The sequence below is a fragment of the Lichenostomus cassidix genome, chromosome 20, assembly GCF_008360975.1.
Source record: "Lichenostomus cassidix isolate B80296 chromosome 20, HeHo_3.0, whole genome shotgun sequence".
NCBI classification, from domain to species: Eukaryota; Metazoa; Chordata; class Aves; order Passeriformes; family Meliphagidae; genus Lichenostomus; species Lichenostomus cassidix.
This window is the reverse complement of record NC_139500.1, coordinates 3,494,563-3,515,838: the sequence shown is the minus strand read 5'-3', so window position 1 is coordinate 3,515,838 and position 21,276 is coordinate 3,494,563. Positions and strand designations below refer to the sequence as shown.

The following is a 21,276-nucleotide window of genomic DNA, read 5'->3' as shown; positions in this document are numbered from 1 at the left end:
GGTCTCTCTGGCAGCTCTGCGGGAATCAAACCTCACGGAGCTTACACAACCGTGACGTCACACCGGCCTGCCGCGCCGCGCGCCCCCTGCCGGCCCAGCGCGGGAACGGCCCCGCCGCGTGACGTCATCGGCCGCCTGAGGTCGCGGTGACGTCATCGGCCACAACGGGCCCGGCCCTGCGGCGCCCGGGGGAGGCGGCGAGGGGCGGCGGGGATGTGCCGGGCAGAGCGAGCCCCGGCCCGGCCTGAGCGCGGCTGGCGGGCCGCACCCGCCCGCGTTTGAGCGCTGGGGGGTGGAGCGGGCGGTGCCGGAGCGGGCGGGGCCGGGGCGGGCGGTGCCGGGGCGGGCGGTGCCACCCCCAGCCGCGCCCCTCGGCCCAGCGCGGCCCGGCCGCACCGCCTCACCCCGAGTGTCCCCGGGCGGCCCGGGCCCGCTCACGCGGTACGCGCCCCGTGACGCCAGCGCGGCGCCGCGCGGCCATTGGCGGGCGCTCCCCGCGCAGGCGCGCCGCCGGCGGCAGAGCCGGGCCCGCGGAGCCGAGCGGCGGCAGCGGCGGAGCCAGCCCGGAGCCAGCCCGGAGCCAGCCCGGGCCGAGCGACCCCGGGCCGAGCCCGCCGCAGCCATGAAGATCTGGACCTCGGAGCACGTGTTCGAGTAGGTGCCGGCGGGGCGGCGGGCGGAGCGGGGCGCGGTGGGGCTGGCCCCGGACACGGGGGGCTCCTCCGGGGGCCGCGGGGGCTGTGCCGCGCCAGGGCCAACCGCGGAGCTCCGCGCCGCAGCCCCGCTCCGGCGGCCGCGGCCTCTCGCCTGCCCTGCCCTTGCCCCGTGCGACCTTGGCGGCCCGGGGTCACGGCCGGGGGAGGCTCCGGGAGCCGCCGGGCTGCGGGAGCTCGGCAGGAGCGGAGCCTGTGCGGAGCTGCCGGCACTGAGGAGGTCCTTGTGCTGCCCTCGCCTTCCCGGGCAGCGCTGGCCGCAACACCGTGAGGCCCTGCACGGTGTCGGGGCTCAAGTGCTCCTCAGCACCTGGGAGAAAAATAACCCGAAGGAAGTACTCGTTAGAGGAAAGTAACAATTTAACAAATCACTCCAGAATTACCGAAATTTGGATAAAGCGCAGTCACAGGGAAAACATTGTTATCTAGTTCTAACAGAACTTAGCACACCCAGTTAATCAGGTGTGTTGTATGTTCGATTTTCATGTGCCACTGCCCAGTCAACGACATAAAAGTTTTTCTCCAGGAAAAGATAAAATCCTATTGCAAACAGAGGTGTACATCTTTGTGTCCTGATTGTGTTTGGACAGCCACCCCTGGGAAACTGTGATGACAGCTGCTATGCAGAAGTACCCCAACCCCATGAACCCCAGCGTGGTGGGAGTCGATGTCCTGGACAGACACGTGGATCCCAGCGGGAAGCTGCACAGCCACAGGCTCCTGAGCACCGAGTGGGGAATCCCTGCCATTGTGAAATCGGTAGGTATTGTGTCACAGGCCAGAAAGGGACGCCGCAGGGACAGGAAGATCTTGAGCCAGCTGTTGTAATAGATGTGTAGGATGTCATAATTAATGGTTAAAAGTTTAATGGTTTAAGCATTTATGTATCAGGAAGGCTCAACAGCAGCACACACAGTGACCCTGATAGCCAGCAGTCGCCTGGATCTCAGATTGCTTCCATCTGGAAATTGAGATCTATCTCAACTAAACAGTTTTGTTTTAAGCTAAACTCTAACTCTTCTTAGTTCATGTCTGTTCAATGCAATAACCACTACTTGTGCATTTAAAGCCATGAAAAATTGCAGTGGGTGAGTGGAATTAATCCATCTGTTTGCCTGTCCTGCAGCTCATCGGCACCTGCAGAACAAGGACATATGTGCAGGAGCACTCTGTTGTTGACCCCGTGAAAAAAACAATGGAGCTTAAATCCTGTAATGTAAGTCGTTGTGTTTGTGCAGCGGAAATGGATCACAGAGTATAACAGCACATTGTACACTTGAAAAGGAAAAGCATCTTGAAAGTAACATGAAAATTGCACTCGAACAATACAAGTTAAAAGTTTATCTTGTTGACCAGTTCTGTTCTTTGGGAAGGAGCTAGTAGGCTCTTGGAATTTGCCATGACTGAAGCATCTGACCATAGTAATGAGCAGGACAGGAGTAGTTTTGGGGATGGGGGTGGTGTTAAAAAATGTTTAAAGCCTCTTAGTGTAGGTACACTGTGACTGTTTCCTAATCATGTAATATTTTGCTCTCTGTACTACTGTTATTTGTACCAAAGGGTAATCCTGTCCTGTGTTCTACAGATTTCATTTACAAACCTCGTATCAGTAGATGAGAGGCTTGTCTATAAACCACACCCTCATGAACCACACAAGTAAGTACCTCCCTGCTCTGAGATTGCCCAGAACAACTAGACTTCGCTTTGAAAATGTCCATGGTTTCTCTTGATCAGAGGATGAGGTTTACATGACCTCTGTTACAGTAAATTATCTAAAAAAGGATTAAATGGACTGTCATTTCCTCCAGTGACATTGGTTCTGCAGAGTCACTAGCAGACTTTGGGTCATGCTGTGCTGAAATCCAGTTCAGCTTTTCAGGGGATATCCTGTCTGTAACTGAGTTTGTGTACATCTGCAATTTTCAGCTCCTTGTTTCTGATCTTTTCCTCAGCCCGAGCACAGACTGCACTGGAAAGCACATTTATCTACTTTAGCCTCTAATTTTGGAGGTTTGTGTTTTGGTGGTGGCTTGGGGTTTTTAAGGCAACTTAGAGCTTACTGAGTTTATACTGCTGGAAGTGGTGATTATTCTGAAGGATCATTCTAGGGATTCTAACATAGGTTTTTCCTGTCATGACAGTCAGAAATGTTAAGTCTCTATGGTTGAAGGAGATGTTTTAATACTATTTTCCCAGTATAGTGTCACTCCAAATCTGCTGTTTCCACTCTTAACATCCTGCTGCTAAAGATGGAAATGGCTGAGAGCCACAAGGGGAGATTTGGACTTGGTGGGCACTCTTGGGCTTTATCTTATAAGTAGAAGCATCAAGCAGTTACACAGTGTGGAAGTGGGTTGTGTTTAGGGGGAAGAACTGTGTTACACAGCAGAGCTGATGAGGGAATGTACTTGTTGTGGAGGAGTGAGTTTCTTTCAGCAGTGCATTCTTTTTTAAACTACTCAGAATAATTCAGTTTCCTGCTCTCTGTTCCAGAACCGTTCTGACACAAGAAGCAATAATATCTGTAAAAGGTGTCAGTCTCAGCAGTTACCTAGAAGGGCTAATGGCAAACACAATTTCTTCCAATGCTAAAAAAGTAAGTATGGCCTTTGTGTAAAATGTGTGGTCGCTGGCTGAATGTCAAAGGGAATAAAAATATCTGTTTCACTCTTTGGCTTTGTCAGCAGTCTTAGAAAGAGGCCACATAGTTCTGCTGCCTTTACTGTAGAGACTGAATGTTCAGCGTGCTGAACTTCCTCTTCTTTTTCATCTTGTGAATGGAAATAATAAGTTATTATTGGCAAAGGTCTCTGAATCTTCCCTGGAGAAAACATTTCCACTTGCTAAAGTGTGACACTGTGTTTTGTTGTCCTCTTGATGCCATCTATTCATTTTTGCTGTCAAAAAGGATCCACATCTAGACAGATCTGAAATAGTAATGTGGGAGCAGTGAAAAACAGTAGTTGAATTGAGAGTCTGTCCTCTGGCGAACCAAAGATATCTTGAGTTCAGCCTCAAGAACGATAAAGCAGTCTGGATAAAAAGTCTTTTGTGGATCATAATATGAGAACTGCTGATATAAGGAATTATTTTCATGAAATGTAAGGCAGAACATGTTCCAGCAGTACTACATTATTGAATTTTAAAATATCAGAGGCCTGTAGTTCTGCTTATTCAGTTTTTATCTAGTATGTCTTCGTTAATTTTCAGTAAGAATTTAACTGATTATTTACCAGGATTTACACACTGATAAACTTTTCTTTATCTGTAGGGCCGTGAAGCATTGGAATGGGTAATTAAAAGACTGAATGCTGAAATTGAAGAGTTTGCAGCGTCAGCAAGAGGAACCATGAGGAATTCAATGGCAGCAGCAGCGTTTGTAGAGAAATGATGATAGTTCTTAGACCTGTATCACTAACGAGGCTTAATGACCTGCAGCTTCTCTCCAGGCCTCAATACACGTGTCCTTTGTTATTTAAAGGATGTGTGTATTAGGCATGTTATAAATTTAATTTGGAGAAAAGCTGAATTCTTATTAAAGCTGAGACTCAAAGGCTATTTAATATATTGGATCAGCTGAACTGAATTGGGGTTACAGATGAAGAAACAATTTTTAAGTGTAGTTCCTGTATTTACATGAACACTAACTTATAATGTTTGCAGATATGAAATAGCCTCATTTAGTGGTGAGGCTGCATATGGTGGAGGACACTGGTATGTTAGGCTAACTTTTATTTTTTGTGTGACTTACGGACTACCTCTTTTGGGACCAAGCCCAAAATTAAGCAGAATGGTTGTTCCAGCATTGTTCTTTTTGTTGATTTTTGACAGTTGTGTGATACAACTCAGTTTAACAGAAAGCTTATTACTTGATGCTTGAAATACAAAAGAATGTACAAAATATTTTTTGATAAGCTTTTTAACTTGTTTGACTGGTTGAACTAACATGGTACTCAAACTGTTTTTCAGTCACTATAGGTAAAACATCAAAATGTCTCTTACTTACCTACCAAGACCTAAATCCTGCTCCTAAATGCAACATTAATGAGCTGGGCATGCAGTACCTCAAAATCAAATTTTATCTTAAACTTCTACAATAAGTATCTCCATTGCTAAAAGCCCATTACATAAAGGTACAATAAGCACAGAGCCTTAAAATCTTGTAAGCTGCTACAATAAGTAGGTGTTTACTTGAAAGAACCAATTAAAGACTAAAAAACCTTTGTGAAGGTGGCTAATACACAAGAGGAAGTAGTATTTAACAATATATTAATTAACTTGATGACACTCCAGAAATAACCTGCTACATCCACCAGATATTGTGTTGTCCTTTAATTTAACCAGAGTTCTAACTTCCAGATTCCTTTACCTTTTGAACTAATTTGCTTCCAGTACAAGGCTTTTTGTGTTCTCAGGGTTTTCACTTGGTGTTCTCCAGTCTGTATTTGTTTCCTGGTACTCACTGTAGGTTCTTGGTACTGTCACCAGTCATTCTCTGCGGGAGCTTAAAGGTCAGCCCTTGACACCACACATGGTGTGCCAGTCTGCTGGTAGTCCTGGGGACCTCTCAGGGACTCTGTGTCCCACGAGGCTCCTCAGTGTGAACAGAAAAATGCAAAGGCACAGCCCTGAATTAGCTGATGTTGGTATTTTGGTGCCTAAGGCTTTTCCTGGAATTTTCATTCTAAGCTTACAAGTGATTTCAAGACTCTCTTAGCCTTTATGAACTGTAATGTCACCCAGCCCAGCATATTTGATTTTGCTTGCCATTTCTGTTATATCAAATTGCCTATTAAATAGTGTCTGCTGTATAGAGAAACAGAGCTTATTTTAAGTGGTAACCAAATGAGAACACTTCTGTAAGGTTTGTGTTGGGGGAAGAAAACAGGAATATAGATATATAACTTTTAAAAAATTAACTATTCTAAATATTTTTCTAAACAGAAATGGTTTGAGACTACCTTACTAATTGAAGTCATTGAGGTTTGCCATACTTTTACAGGAGATTATTACAACTGAAACAACATTTCAATTTTAAAAGTGTATGTGAAACTTTTGTGAAAATGTACCATCATTTCTGATAAAAATGCTTAGCTTGGAACTCATTTTTTGTTTGCTCAGCCATTAGCATCATTTCATATTCTAAATTCAGTTTTTTCATTTCCAAATTTTTCTGCACTAAGGACTGCATAGCAGAACTCACAGTTCGGCCTTGCACTGAAAAAACCTTACTGTTTAGTTTTTACAGGCATTCAACAACTTTTCAAAAGATAATAATTTTCTTTCTTCTATTTTATTTATAAGCCTGCATTCTCATTCTGTCAGAGTATGGCTTTCTGTATGTGGCGCTTTTTAAATAAAATTTTGTTTCAAATTCTGGCTAATTCCTGAAACTTTCTGGTCTATTTGTATTTTATAACTACTAGGTGAGTAATCTAAAATGAGAGGGGTGAAGGTGAAGACATACAGTGGAGTGAGTGGCTTCTTTTATTGAAATGCATATCCTAGAATGCACATTCACAGCTGCTGTGGACTTTTTTGCTTCTTAGTAACTCTGCTTTCCTGCAAATCTGGCATTAACAGGCAAGCAGATTTCACAGTTTGCTGTGGAGAATCCATCCTGTGGAAGGGTTTTCAATCTACTTGGACTGAGATTTGTGTTGCAATTCCCTGCACTGAGTGTGGGTTGCTGTGGATCAATGCACCACACTGCTGTGAGGCAGTGCAGAGGAGCTCTGCGTTCTGGTGGTTGGCAGCAATGGGGGAGGTGGGTAAGGGAAAGCAGCTACAGGTGGAGGGACAGAACTGAAGGATCATGAGGAAAGAAGGATTAAAAAAAGGGGAGAAGGGACATGGGAAGTGGAGGGGCAGAGGTGGAGGAATGTGATGTGAACAAATGAATGTTGTGGCCCCTGATAGATCCCTGCCTACCAAGGGATGTCAGCACTGTTCAGCCATACAGCAGTGAGCTACAACTGTCAGCCAGTGGTTTGCTTGGGAAAAAAAAGCAGAAAAATTTGTAACCACCGTTTCCTACAACATTGCTGATCTGTCTCTTGTGGTCTGTACTTGCAGTTATATTTCCAATAAATGTCATATAGAGTAAACCTAAGCACCCATTGTCTAATAACTGCAACATTTCCAATCCCCTGGCCCTGACAGAGCATTGATTCAAAGTCAGCAACCTGTTGAGGTTCGTTTATGGAAGAACTGAGGAGTGCTGATAAGGAGCTTGTGTGGAAGCAGTGAATCATTTTCTATCCTTCCATTTCTTAAGGTGAAGGTTGTTCTTTCACTTGCACAGGACCTGTTAATTTCTGTCTTAAATAACTTCATGGCTTTGCTTTGCATGTTGCTGTAGAACCAAATTATTCTAAAGGTAATGCTACATGTTACAACCAAGCTGAGCTCGTTGCTTACCTTAGGAGGACCAGGATCATCAACTGTGGACAAAAAAAATCTTACATTGTCATGCTATTTTGTTACAACCACATTTTAAAAGTAACACAAGTTATTAACCACATGAAAAAAGGAAGTAACGCACAAGATTTTTAAAACTTGAATGTACCTGAATCCTGCTCTGCAGATCCTGGGTCCCTCCTCAGGCTGTTTATGCCAGATTTTGTAGAATGGACAGCTGAGACTTCGATGACACTGCAAAATTATTTTTACTTTGAATCCAGGTATCCAAAAGTTGAAAATTAATGTCTTCATCTGCTTCATCAACTAACCTTCAAAATACCGTCCTGTAATAGGAAACAGCACAGAACTGTATCTTTCTCTCAAGATTAGAGCTGATTTCAGTGTGGTTTTTGCTGGCACTCTGTGCAGTGCTGTGCTTAGACAGGAGATTTACCAGAAGATGACCTGTATTGTCATCAGCATGGCATCATTTCCAGTGGCTGTGGAGCAGATTAGGGTCAGCAGCAGAGAGGACAGCAGAGCTTTACCAGCACAGCCCAGTATGGCTTACCCAGGCAGAGAAAGGAGGTAAATCCACAGCTATCCAAGGTAGGAAATGTTATTACTGATCTGTACATTTTATACAATGGTGACCGTAAATTTGTACTTCTTGACAGTGTTATTTCATAGGAAAAAGTGAAATAACTTTGCTATTTTAAATTAAGACAGAAAGAGCTCAGTGAAGAGATGATGGAATTTATAGCCTGTTGGACACTGCCTTTTTATTGTATTGTGGTTTGCCTTTTCTTTAAATATTTGTTCTCCCCTGTAAAATGCATTTGAGAAACCGTTGAGATTAAAGGTAGTCACAAAATTATAGTGGTTTTAGATAGCAAGGGGTTTTTAAGGGGTTAAGTACTTTTATTAACAATACAGGGCAGCAAGCAAGCTTGTAATTTCATCATAAATTATGCATGTTTAGAAAAATTCATTTGTTTTGCCTTTTGATCTATAAACACTGTACTCTTGAAAGAATTGCAACCATGTTGCAAGAGCTCTAAAATTACAGAAGCATCATCTCTAAGTAATATATTCAAGAACTTTTGGGGGGTCTCATAGTTAGTATATAAGCAGCTCTTGTTTTAGTGTTGTGCTAAATCCCCACAGTTTTAATGTCTGAATAGTAAGACACCATTCTCCCTCAGTGGCTGTGCAGCAGACACCTGCTTCAGTTAAGAGGTGACCTGGGTGGGAGTTGCACCCATGGTGATTATGTTAAATCCATTACACACTCATCTGGATGTGGGGTTGTGTAAGAACTCAGGCAAAGCTGGGCTGTGTTCCCTCGAGGAGCTGCAGCCTCCTACACCTGTGTATCCTGTGTTTTCTTGGCCCATCAAATGTGGTTGTGATGAGAGAAAAGCTTTCTGTGCCTTCCTGTGTCTGTCTGGAGAGGCAGCAACAGGTTTCCAGCGCTCTGTGCTTTGCGGCGCAGTCTGGAGAGGAGAGAAGGCAGCTGTGGATCAGCCTCTTGATCTACTCACACTATAATTAGATGCACCTTTTTGAACTGAAATTTAAGCTGTTCTGTTCCCTTTTTAATCACATGTCTGTCTTCTATCACAACTTCTCTACAGGATATTTTATTAAACAATTCAAACTAGCCACGAATAAAAAATTATTGTTATTATACAGGTTTTATGTCTCGAGGTATAAAATAAAGGTAATAAAATAAGACCTCCTTTTATCTGAAAAACAATTAGAGGTGCTGTTGCTGAAATGTGTATTTCTTAGACACAGAATCAGTTTAGCACATTGCTAGCTTCCAAAAACAAATCCTGCACATGCTACACAGAAAAATAGATCTGGTTGAACAAGGACAGTCATGTCAGGACAGAAGACTGTCTGCAGCTGTACATGTGGTTCTGTACTGATGCCCTGGAAAAGCACAATGTTCTCAATAATTCTGTGCAGAGTGCTGTAGCTTTCCTGCACAAAAAGAGAACCTACTAAGAGACCAAGCACACAGTTTGAATCGTTATTTTCAAAAAAATATTTTTGGGGTCATGTTGTCTTTCTGTTTTGGTGTGTTAATAGAGATCTTTAGTTTAAAATACTCCTGATTTAACACCCATCATGTTGGGGATTTATTTGGCTTTTCAGTGTCATTTCTTCAACCTACCCGGACCTACTTGGTCTCACTTTTTTGGCCTCCCTGGACCCCTCCAGAGTCAAGACTTTAGCCTCCTTGGAACTCTTTAAAATCCCCTTTTCAGATTCATTGGATTTATCTAGTCTGAGCTCTTCATCCTCTGTGGAATTCTCCAGTCTCACTTCTTCATCCTCTCTGGACCTTTCAAGTCTCACATCTTCAGCCTCCTCGGACTTCTCCAGCACCTCCTCTTCAATCTCCTTAGAGCTCTCCAGTCTCACCTCTTCAGACTCCTGGGAGCGCTCCAGTTTCTCCTCTTCAATTTCACTGGACCTATCAAGTCTCACTTCATCAGCCTCTCTGGATCAGTCTGGCGACAGTTCCTCAATCTCTTTAGATCTCTCAAGTGTCACCTCTGTATCCACAGATTTCTCCAGCCCTACTTCTTCCCTCTCCCTAGACCTCTCCAGTCTCACTTCTTCGTCCTCCACAGATGTTTCCAGTCACACCACTTCAGCTTCCCTAGACTTTTCCTGTACAATCCCTCCATCCTCACCAGGTGTCTCAGAGTACAGCTCCTCCACCTCGTCAGAATCTCTAGACCTCACCGATTTTAACTATTTCATGTTTCAGCGCTCCTCTGCATTATCTCCTTCCACTCCTCAGGATGTTTCCAATCTCATCTCTACACCCTTTCTGGATGTCTCCAATCTCACCTTTCAGGATGCTTCCTCAGTCTCTTTGGACATGTCTAACCTCACATCCTCAGTTCCCCCAGACCTCTCCACGCTCACATTTCTGGATGCTGCTAATCGCGCTGCTGCGGCTTCTCTTGACCTCTGCATCTAACTCTCCTCGTGAATACCCTTCTCTCTGCAACCTCTGTCTCTCTAAACTCTCTTTATGTGCTCTCTCCTGTGTTCTTTCTCTGAAAATGCTTACCTGAGGGAAGTTTAGATTCTTACCTGATTTATAAATATCTCCTGGCATCTAAACTGGGCATGAAAACAAATTGTACAAATCTGTAATGGTGCCTTGTAACAACTGCATAAAGATCAGTAATTACTCTGGAATTTTTGTAGAGCACAGTTTCTGCCCCTGATTGATATCCAGTCTGCCTCAGCATGGTTGGTACCTCTCCTAATGGTTTAATTGTTTCAATTCATGCTGAATTTTTATCCATCAAGACTAACAAATAGGAAATAGACCTAAACGTGCAAATAACTGCATCCAAGTCGTGTATCTCTATTATGGATTTAAATCTGAATTAATTTTACAGAATTGCAGGCAGAGGAATTTCACAGAGAGGTACAGAGAAAGAAGATGTGGTGGGAAAAGAAAATTGTGCAGGAAAAAACAGGTGAGAAATAGGGTAAGGGGCAGGAATAGAGGGACACGTAGCTAGAAGAAAATGTCCAACTCTGCTGACATGATTTTTCTCTACCAAGCTATATCTGTGGCATGGGCTGCCCGTGAAGCTTAAAATAATCTTACTGCTAATTATTTTACCTACCAAATCATCAGATGTTACCATTTAAGAAGCATTTGCATACAGCAACTCCTTTATCAATGTATGTGAGTAGTGCAGTTACTTGTTTTGCATCAAATATAATGCTTAGGTAGCACAGAGGGGCTAAAAAACCTTTGGTGCTGTCTTGTATCTTTTTGTTATCATTATTATGACTGGGGCTTTGAAACCAAATATGTTTCCTTTCAATATCATAACACTGGCACCTGTCTGTGCTAAAAGGACAGAAACATGTTTGTCATTAACAAATATTTTTTAAATTTATTTCATTTTTGTAACTTGGAAAGCTTTGCTCCAATATGCCACGTGTCACAAAATTAGAATATGGTTCACACAAAGATAAAGAAGAAAATACATGCATGAAGTAATAATTGTTTTCTGCCCCATTTACACTAGTTATTTTTTCAAAATTAAGTAGAAGCAATTAGAATATATGGATTTAAGAAATTAACCCCACGTTTTATAATTTAACAGTTGTATAATTTTGTAGTTTAACAGTTGAATTCACAGATCTTACTGTTGTGCACTGGAGTCAGACTGACGTTATCTAGTGAACAGTTGTTTTTTTGTTCTGGTGGCTCTGCCTGACATCACCGTGGATTGTTCATTGCAATGGTTTGGTCTAAACGAGATCTCTAATAAAGCTGAAAATTACTCTGCGCTTTTAAACTGGTTTCACTTTGGATTGAAGGAATGAAGAGAAGACCACTTGCTTGGATTGTTAGATTACAACAGGGCTGCTGAGAAAGGAGCTAATGTGTAACTAGCATAAGTGCTATATAACTAGCCATGAGAAAACTTGGCATTTCATTTATGTTCTTTGGGTAATTGACACGTAGTGTGTTTCCGGCAAATGACCGGCTCTGAAGCGCTGAACCGCCGCACCCATTGCCAGGGTTTTGGAGAGCGAGGCAGGGCCCGGCAAGCCGCAGGTGGAGGCGGAGCAGGGACCTTCCCCAGCGGGAGAACACCCGGCGCTGCCCGGAGGAGCCGTGAGGAGCCGTGAGGGGCCACAGCGCCGCCATAGCCCCGCCCACCGCCTGCCCGCCGCGGGGCCGCCCGGGCCGAGGGGAAGGGGCGGGGCGCGTCAGCGGAAAGGGCGGAGCCCTCTGATTGGTCGCTGCCAGCGGGGCGCGTGAGCACTTCCCGCCTGCTGATTGGCCGGCCGGCTCCTCCTTGCGGCGCGCTGACCTTGTCGCGCGGGGCCGCAGCCATGGTGGCGTACTGGCGACAGGCCGGGCTCAGGTAGGCTGTGGCGACAGCACGGCACGGGGGACGCTGAGCGGGAAGGGCTGCCAGGGTGAGGAGACGGGTGGGTCACGGCGGTGAGCCTCGGGGACAAAGCGGCTGTGGGGCCGGGCCCGGGTCTCACGGCGCTCTGTCCCCGGCCGCAGCTACATCCGGTACTCGCAGATCTGCGCGCAGGCCGTGCGCGCTGCCATGAAGCCGCAGTACAAGGCGGAGGCGGAGAGGGCAGCGGTGGCCACGGTGAAAACGGTGAAACCCAAAAAGGAGTGAAATGTAAGTGAGCAGGGTAGGCTGGGGGCGAGGCTGGAGCTGCACAGTGCTGGAGTGGGGTTAGCGGTGGTCTGTCACTGCTGAGTCCGTTAGTCCCCAGTATGTGGAGATAATCAGCTCGATTTGCTGGCAGGGAGCGGAGCGGATTGCGGCTGCTGTGGTGCCAATGTGCGCAGGTGACTGTGACCTGATTGCGTGTGAGATGGGAAATAGCTTAATCTCATTAGTGAACTGAGATATACTGTCTGTCAAGCTCTGCATTGAACCACTTAGGGTTTGGTCAGGCTTTTTATGGACTTACACAGGACAGCTGGGGATCTGTAGTGATGCTCACAGGTTTCTCTATGATATTCACATGTTTCATACTTCCTAAGCCAGCAGTCAGCCTTCCTGAACTCCTGTTCAGCAAAGTCGTTGTAAGGGTTCTCTGCTCGACAGATGCTGCTTGTACCTTTATTTGTAGCATTGCATGCATCACAAGCAGCAGAAATATTTTCTGTTCCAAATAGAACATCTTCTGTTCCTGAGACTAAATATTATTACCTTTTGAAGTGTACCTTGCACATACTCTTTAATAACTTGTATTTTAATTCTCTTGTAGGAACTGATCTGTGGTGAATATCAGCAAACTGCAAAGCTGTAGGCAAGCTCAAGACTCTGCAATGTTATGTCATCACATGAACTGTAGAACTTGCCTCTGTATGTAAATTGGCATTCTAATAAATGTAATTTCTGAATGTGTGGAAAGTGTTGTTCCTCTTGATACAAAGTCTTCCATTCTGCAGAGACATTTACTTTTCAGTTCCATTAAAATAAAAGACTGCTTTTATCACAGTCATAACATTCAATAGCAACATTTGTTTATTTTACAGACAAATCTCTTTTTGGGTTTCGTGCTGATATTTCAGTTACATAAATAAATGAGAGATTTAATTGTTTAAAATTTTTCTGCCTACTACATTTTCCTGATTATTTTGGAAAGAGATCTTGGCTAAAATCTGTATTAAACAGGAATATAGCTTACAGTTTTACAGCTGAAAGCAGGATATTGTGCCATGGATGTGCTGCTGGGCATCTAATCTCCAGATCTCTCTGAAACACTGAGCAGTGAATCAGGAATTGGGAATGCCTGGTGTCAGGTAAGAGGTGGGGAAGGAGACAGGAATTTGTGAATTGACCCTCCTCATTACTACTTTGTCACTATGGGGGGGGAGAGGGGCTCAAGTTCTCTGGGAAGCAGGAATGGAGGGTGACACTTCTCTTGGCTGGGAGGGAAAGATTTGAGCTGTGTGCTTTTGGGGGAAGTTTTTGCATATTCCTGCTGCTGTGTGTCCACACAGCAGGGATGACATTGTCCCAATGCACAGAAGAAGTGGCTTCAGGTTCCTTCAGCAAGACTGAACTCAAACATGAGCCGTTACTTTCTTCAGAGTACAATAGACCTTTTCATCTAAGAGTGTAATTAGTGTAACTCAAAGTTAGTCCATGCGAGAATAAACTATGGGGTTTTGTCTACCAAATGTTTGAACTATAAAACTATTTCATAGAATGGTATATAATCTTTATTTAAAGGAGCATTATAAATACATTGTTAAGTAGACAGCTGTGATGGCAAGAAACATTTTTTCCTGAAGTCAAAATACGGTTTTGATATAGTGAATGCCATGGAAATTACAACTAAAAATAAGAAAACCATTCTATATAATTTTTGTTGTACTAAATGTTAGGGAAAAAAATTACAGTAGTTAGTACCTAAGGAAAAAAATACCACACCAAAACTTTTACATAATGTCACAACTTAGTGTGCTAATGTAACTCAACCTATAGTTTGGAATAAAAACAAACCACACCATGATAATGAATAAAAGCTCTGCAATAATATAAGCCAGCAATGTGATAGAACAATTAGAGTACTTAAAAAAATAATAATGTGCATATTCAGTCATTTTCCTCCTGTTTCTTCTGCCTTCCCCATGGAACTCAAGGAGCTGAACTTGTCTGCAGATCTGTGGAGTGATACCAAAACAGTCCCTGCCTTTGCAGGCCTTGCAGATGTGCATGTGTTCCTAAAACAGTCACAAGTTCACAATCAACAGGGACTGTTTACCTGAGAATAAATAAACGTGATGAGCTGACAGCATATTTTGCTTTTGCTTATGATCCTGATCTATATACACAGGCACAGTGGCTGTATAGTACATTCAGTATCTGGTGATCTAAAAGGGAATCCATTTACAAGAAAGGCTGTTGAGAGACAGCTTGTCTGCATAGTGGATTGGTTTTAGATATTCAGTGTCAACAGTTTTTTAAGACAGCAAAGCAGAGCTGCCATTAATTTCAGAAGCATTTTGTTGTAATATCCAGATATATTTGGCCAGATGCAGAGAAAAAGTTCTGAGAGAGGTGTTATTTTGCATATGAAAATGATGGCTATTGCTTTGTGTTTAGTGAATGTGGACAGGATTATTTGGAGAACATTTTGATACTTTTCACTCTGCTTCCTTTTCTGGTTTGGCTTCCGCTTCCACTTCTACCTCTTCAAATTCCTCCACATCTGCAGTGGCATCCTGGTACTGTTGGTACTCGGACACGAGGTCATTGGTGTTACCTTCTGCTTCAGAAAACTCCATCTCATCCATGCCTTCCCCCGTGTACCAGTGGAGAAATGCTTTCCTCCTGAACATGGCCGAGAACTGTTCGGACACCCTGATGAAGAGCTCCTGGATGGCCGTGTTATTGCCAATAAAAGTGGCTGCCATCTTCAGGCCCCGCGGTGGGATGTCACACACGGCCACTTTGACATTGTTAGGGATCCACTCCACAAAGTAGGAGCTGTTCTTGGTCTGGATAGACAGCAGCTGCTCATCCACTTCCTTGGTGGACATTCTGCCCCTGAAGATGCAGGCGACGGTGAGGTATCGGCCGCGGCGAGGGTCGCAGGCTGCCATCATGTTGCGAGCATCAAACATCTGCTGGGTGAGCTCTGGCACCGTCAGGGCTCGGTACTGCTGGCTGCCCCGAGCCGTCAGCGGGGCGAAGCCTGGCATGAAGAAGTGCAGGCGAGGAAAGGGCACCATGTTGACCGCCAGCTTCCGCAAATCCGCGTTCAGCTGGCCAGGGAAACGCAGTGAGGTGGTGACGCCGCTCATCGTTAGAGACACCAGGTGGTTGAGGTCACCATAAGTGGGATTGGTGAGCTTTAATGTCCTAAAGCATATATCGTACAGAGCTTCGTTGTCAATGCAAAAGGTTTCATCTGTGTTCTCTATCAGCTGGTGGATGGAGAGGATGGCGTTGTACGGCTCCACCACCGTGTCGGACACTTTGGGTGAGGGCACAACGCTGAAGGTGTTCATGATCCTGTCGGGATATTCCTCTCGGATCTTGTTGATCAAGAGTGTGCCCATGCCTGAGCCTGTGCCACCACCAAGGGAATGGATCAGCTGGAATCCCTGAAGGCAGTCGCAGCTCTCACACTCGTTCCTGACCACATCCATGACATTTTCAATCAGCTCAGCACCTTCTGTGTAATGGCCCTTGGCCCAGTTGTTGCCAGCACCTGAATTACCTGTGAACAGAAATACAGAACAGCCACAAAGTTAAGAGGAGGATTTCTACAGGCTACAATGCTGGGAATTGCAAGGCCCTTTTGAGACAGTTGTCTCCAGTCAGTTCGCTGGCAGTGTGCTGTACATACCATGGATGAAGTTGTCAGGTCGAAAGAGGGCCCCGATTTTGCTGGACCGGACACTGTCCATTGTCCCAGGCTCCAGGTCCACCAGGATGGAACGGGGCACGTACTTGTGGGCTAGAACAAAAAAAATGAATGCAAATAATTACTAGAGGTCAAAGAAACAGGCTTACAATCCACTCAGAAAAGTCCAATCCACCCACAGTGGTTTAGGCTTTTTGGGGTTTTTTTAATTCCGTATTTTACCCTCGCTGTTGGCTCTGCTGAGCACTTACAATAAGCCTCATTGAAGTACACGTTAATTCGCTCCAGCTGCAGTGGTGAATCCCCACGGTAGTTCCCAGCGATGTCAATCCCATGTTCATCACCGAGCACCTCCCAAAACTGGAAAAGGAAAGAGGTACAACACACTGAGAAAGATGTATTTATTTTCAACCCAACACAACATGTTCAGCACCAGCTCTGGGAACTGTGCCTGAAGCAGGGGATGTTTTGCCCTTAACTTACGAGATCAGAACAGGAATCCTCCTCTACCCCTCTCCAAATAAGTTCAAGGGAAAAGTTTAGTAGATCATTCATGCTGCTTAGCTATGACCCACACACTAATAGGTGGAGGTCCTCAATTTGTTCTCTTTATAGTGAAAGAAAATTGATATTAGTAAAAGTTTAAATAACAGTTACTAGCTAGTATGAGCATAACAAAAAGGTGGTGAGGGTGTGGATTAGGGAGAATTGCAGAGTGCTGTCATGCACAAGTGGGACCATGGCATGACAAAGCTGGCACAGGCAATTTTGTACATGAGCAAGGCTTTCCACAAACAGCTGCTGGTCCTAAATGTCCTATCTTGACACTCATATGGATGTGCTCTTATGCTGGGGCTCTTATCTGGGCAGCAGCCACAGCAGGGCTCATGCAGACACACCCACCCGCTGTAATGACCAGGCTGTTCTAATATTAAAGGTCTCCTGGGTTAGCATCCAGTCCTGTTTTGAGTGTTCAAATACACCACTGTCAATATGTGCATGTTCCACGCTTCATGTTCCATTAAAAGGAATCAAGGTGAGATTTGTGGGAGAAAGAAACGGAGGAAGAACGCAACAGAGCAATCCGTCAACTATCCCATGTCTTAAAAGATCTCCCAGCCTGAAACAGATAACTTTTTGACAACTTCCTACTTATCAATTAAAAAAAAAAAAAAGATGGACATCACACAGCATGAAGTAATTAAGGGGATTATTTTACTCCCAGCCTAGAAAGTCAGCAATAGTGACTACTCTCTAAGTCACAGCATGCCAGTGTTTGAGCTACACAAAAATACTCTAGCACAGGTTATGCTGTTGATTAATATGATCCCCTATGATCTTTAAGGTCCCTTCCAACCCAAACCATTGTATGATTCTATGATATCAATGAATAAAATATGGCAGAGTTGCTGCTGCATGGCTGAACTAAAATACCAGCAACACAACTTCAAAGCCCTGGAATTACCGGCTCTGTCACCTGTCCCAGTATTTTGCAGACTATATGAGTTCCCCCTGGGAATATGAGCCCCAGCAGGAATGCTCTGGAGCATTTATAATCACTGTGCCATGGTTATTGCAGATGAGCATTAAACTTTGCATGAGGAGCAAATCCAGCTTTTGCCTTTCACCCAAAATACTCATGTTCCCTGCAAAAGTGCCATGCTTCCTACCATTAAATTAACGAAGTACTTGTCCCCCCAGAGGTCCCCATCCATGGATGATGTGTGGCCTGCTACCTCAGATCTCCTGCTAATGCTCAGTGTTGCAAAGAGAGCTTACCTTGGATCCGATTTGGTTCCCGCACTGGCCGATCTGCAGGTGCACAATTTCACGCATTTTGTGTGGCTCAGACCTGTTGGTGGCTACAAGCTCTCGCAGGCTCTCCAGCTGCAGTCCCCAGAACGAGCCCTGTGCCTGCTGCTCTATCAGCTGCACCCAGCACCGCCCGGCCCCTGGGGCCCTTTTATACCCGTGCGACTGTCACTCAGCCAGCGAGGGGAGTAGCCAGCCCCAGGCTGCCCAGCAAGGCATTGCACCAGCAGGCAAAGGGCCTCTCTACTGCCTGGGTACAGCTACTCAGCTCAGGTGCATCACTGCGTGGCTTGGAAAGCAACATTGTCACATGCACCCCCTCATAATTGATTCCAGTTCTCTCTGCAGCACCGTGGTGCTGCATATATTCAGATATGTGCATATTCTATTTGTGTTTCGTTATTTTATATTATACATAATATATATACAAATATATGTGCATATGTAGAGATTATAGCCCAAAGTGAGTGATCTTAATTTATTAAGTACAGGTGCTTCTGCCACATAATTTAAATTTTAGAATCATGTGAGTCATAGAGGAAAACACCCATAATAAAAAGAGTAAAAATCTGTGAGCAGGAGCCTCCTATAATCATAACATTCAGTGCATTGCAAGGCAAACTTCACTAACAAGCATCATTCCCAGTGTCTGACTGCATGAAGGAAGGTACAGGAACAGTAACAAAAAATAATTTGTAACACATCAGTGATGTATGTTCCATAAACAGTCATAAGCATCCATCATTTTCAGCCAAAACTTGAATTAACTTGTGACTTAACTTGCACAGATGCTCTCTCCCTCTCTCTTAATTTCCTGCCATTAAGAAATACAGCATTTCTACTATTTCTTAATTTCTTATATCTGAGATGTACTTCAGAACTTGCCAGAAAAATGCTAGAGATGAAAACCCCGTTCCACTGAAGTTCACTGAAGTGAACCAAAATGCTCAACAGTGTGAAACATCTCACTGAGCTAAAGGAAACGATGTGAGGCAGAACAAAACACAGCACAGTCATGTTTGGCTGCTGATAACCAGGACCAGTATCACTGAGCAACAGAAACCCAGAATGACTGACTTCTGGAAACCTAGAGCAGTTTCACTGCATGTCAAATGACTGTCAGTGCCTTGCAAGTGTTCTTTTTAAAGGTGGGGAAAGGAACTACAATTAGGAAAGCACCTTAAATTATTTAGCATAAAATGGTGACTTAGCATAAAGTGGAAGGACTTGACTCACTGAACATAACTACTCTACCACTTTTATGGGTTGCTAGAGATAAGGAATTTCTGAGCTTCCATATGGTTCCAGAAGAAAAATCAGCTTATTCCAGGCTTCCCCTCCACTTGATAACTTTCACTTGTCCCACCAGCCAATGAAGGTACAGAAAACTGCTCCTCACACACAGTTCAGCACCAGAAGTGCTTTGCAAAAGAGAGCAAACATTCTGTCATCCTCTGCCACACTGCGAGCATACTCAGTAGGGAACAATAAAAGGAAGACTTTAAATTCACGTAGATTAATTTTGTTTCCTTGAAACACAATCATTTTATCATTTTCCAAAAGATAAGTCTTCTCTGAGATATTTAGTTTACCCAGCAAGACATGCAAAAAGTCTTGTCCCATTGCCACATTGTCAATATTTCCCACAATGGCAGTGGGAATTTCCTTCTACAATTTCCTAATTCTGAAAAGGTTATTTGGACATTTACTTTGAAAGCAAATCTCACACAATGTATCAGAGAGCTGCTGACACTAAATAACTACTACTTAAAATATGCAATGTGTCCACAATAGACACAGTTTAGGAAGAGGCTGAAGGTTCACAGTCCAAAAAATGTGGCAAAATAATTCCAGCAATAAATATACTCGCCGAGCACATCTCACAAAGAAAAGGGGGAAAAGGGAAGTGAAAGAATTAGGCAATCACTTAATAGGGGTTTTCCTCTTGCTGAAAATAGTTCGCTAGAATCATGTGCCTCCTCTGAAGTGCTTCCTTATAGAGTCTTAAAAATTCTGGCGCATGACACCAGGTAGCTGAGACGCTTTGGGAAGCGGATGTGGGTTTGGGCCTCTTTTCCCTCTCCTCCCCATCTGCATTTCTGTGAACCTCCAAGTCTTGCTTTATCCCAAACCTGGCCTACGAGGAGCCTGTTTCTGTGTAGATTTAGCAGTCCCTGCTCAGCCCTGAGAAGCCCGAAGCGTGTTAACAGCCCGAGGCACTTCCCAGGCACAGCCATGGCACATGTGCAGCTGCAGATTAGCAGAGAGAGGCACTGCGGAGAGAGGGGACTGTGCTGGAAGGGCCAGCTCTGGCTCTGAGGGACTTTTGGCACAGGGGAGATTAGGAGCAGCCTGGTGCAGGGCACAGCTACTGCAGCCTGTCCCACAGTGACTATTATCAGGCTGCCCACTGCTTCCAGTGACTCCAGAGCAGACCCCACATGCCACAGCCCTGGTGATGGGCTTGAGCTGAAACCACAAAGAACCCAGGCTTTCGTGGTTGCTGGGCTTTTTTGTTGTTGTTTTTGGCTTTTTGTTGATTTTTCGTTTTTTACTGCTACCCATTGGCAATAAATACCCACGTGCAGGGAGGTAAACCAATTTTTTAATGGTTTGCTTGGGAGGAGCTGGCTTTTTAGAGTGGCAGAGAAGATTGTTGAGGAGAAAGCCTATTCAATTTGAGATAAGCCTGGCTACTGGCCATCAGATAAGTTTAGAGATCTGTGAATGGCTACCAGATGAGCTGATGCAAGTTTCACCTGACTACCTGCATCACACTTAGGAATGATACCAAAAAACATTCCATTCATCACACAGGCTCCATTCTTGCTCTTCTGTTCCTTTTGGTGCATTGGTTCCGAGTGCCTCAGTTTCTCTATTCACAGTGTGGAGCTAATAAACCTCAGGCCTTCTACAAAAAGTGCTGAGAGCTAAGGAAGAGAAACTATGAGGGGAGAACTGTCTGTGGTTGACTAAACCTGTTTATCAAACATGAAAGCTTCTAGCCAATGTATGGGAAAGAACTGGTAATCCAGTCACATAGTCACTAGAACCTTCTGCAGGAAAATTAGATAACTATTTTACTATTGACTAAATCTTCTAGCAGATAATAAAGAATCCTCAGATGTCCGAACACTAAGGAACAGCCCAGAAAATGGACACAGTGTTCCTTCACAAATTGTACCATTAAAGGGCTTGAGAAATTCAGAGCGCAGGACTTGGGAAAAAACACAACCAAGCAAAAAACCAGTCACAGTCGCCGGTCACAGTCTAGCACAATGCTGAGGTGTTAGGCCAAAGGTAAAGAAACCTGTAACAGAGCCTGTCCCAGACACAAGCCTCTGGTCACAACTCATGTGATCACATTTTTGAGCTTGTGAGCTGGAAACGTCACTGGGGGCTGGGCAGGCGGGATCTCAGTTTGTTCCTCATCGCC

At 44.5% G+C, this 21,276-nt stretch overlaps 4 protein-coding genes and 1 long non-coding RNA gene across 5 annotated transcripts; 3 read left to right on the top strand and 2 right to left on the bottom strand.

Moving 5' to 3' along the window:
* The first annotated feature begins 496 nt into the window (after window positions 1–496).
* PRELID3B (PRELI domain containing 3B) lies at window positions 497–6,097 on the top strand. Its single transcript, XM_085079207.1, has 6 exons — window positions 497–654; window positions 1,304–1,472; window positions 1,840–1,929; window positions 2,299–2,369; window positions 3,207–3,309; window positions 3,985–6,097. The coding sequence occupies exons 1-6, from the start codon at window positions 623–625 to the stop codon at window positions 4,102–4,104; spliced, it is 585 nt and encodes a 194-aa protein (XP_084935333.1). The 5' UTR covers window positions 497–622; the 3' UTR covers window positions 4,105–6,097.
* Window positions 5,924–11,896, bottom strand: LOC146428564 (uncharacterized). Its single transcript, XR_014855970.1, has 2 exons — window positions 11,313–11,896; window positions 5,924–7,459 (listed from the first exon to the last, which is right to left on the bottom strand). It is a non-coding gene; the product is annotated as an uncharacterized LOC146428564 (long non-coding RNA).
* On the top strand, window positions 9,247–11,464 carry LOC146428565 (uncharacterized; the record flags this gene model as incomplete). Its single annotated transcript, XM_085079230.1, has 1 exon — window positions 9,247–11,464. A coding segment is annotated over one exon (870 nt), but the record flags the coding sequence as incomplete, so codon positions are not given.
* Window positions 11,883–13,054, top strand: ATP5F1E (ATP synthase F1 subunit epsilon). The gene is made up of 3 exons (XM_085079208.1): window positions 11,883–12,040; window positions 12,190–12,316; window positions 12,915–13,054. Exons 1-2 carry the CDS (start codon window positions 12,009–12,011, stop codon window positions 12,311–12,313), a joined length of 156 nt encoding a protein of 51 aa, XP_084935334.1. The 5' UTR covers window positions 11,883–12,008; the 3' UTR covers window positions 12,314–12,316; window positions 12,915–13,054.
* Window positions 13,055–13,852: 798 nt separating this feature from the next.
* TUBB1 (tubulin beta 1 class VI) lies at window positions 13,853–21,122 on the bottom strand. The gene is made up of 4 exons (XM_085079205.1): window positions 17,808–21,122; window positions 16,280–16,388; window positions 16,011–16,121; window positions 13,853–15,881 (listed from the first exon to the last, which is right to left on the bottom strand). The coding sequence occupies exons 1-4, from the start codon at window positions 17,862–17,864 to the stop codon at window positions 14,803–14,805; spliced, it is 1,356 nt and encodes a 451-aa protein (XP_084935331.1). The 5' UTR covers window positions 17,865–21,122; the 3' UTR covers window positions 13,853–14,802.
* Window positions 21,123–21,276: the final 154 nt, after the last annotated feature.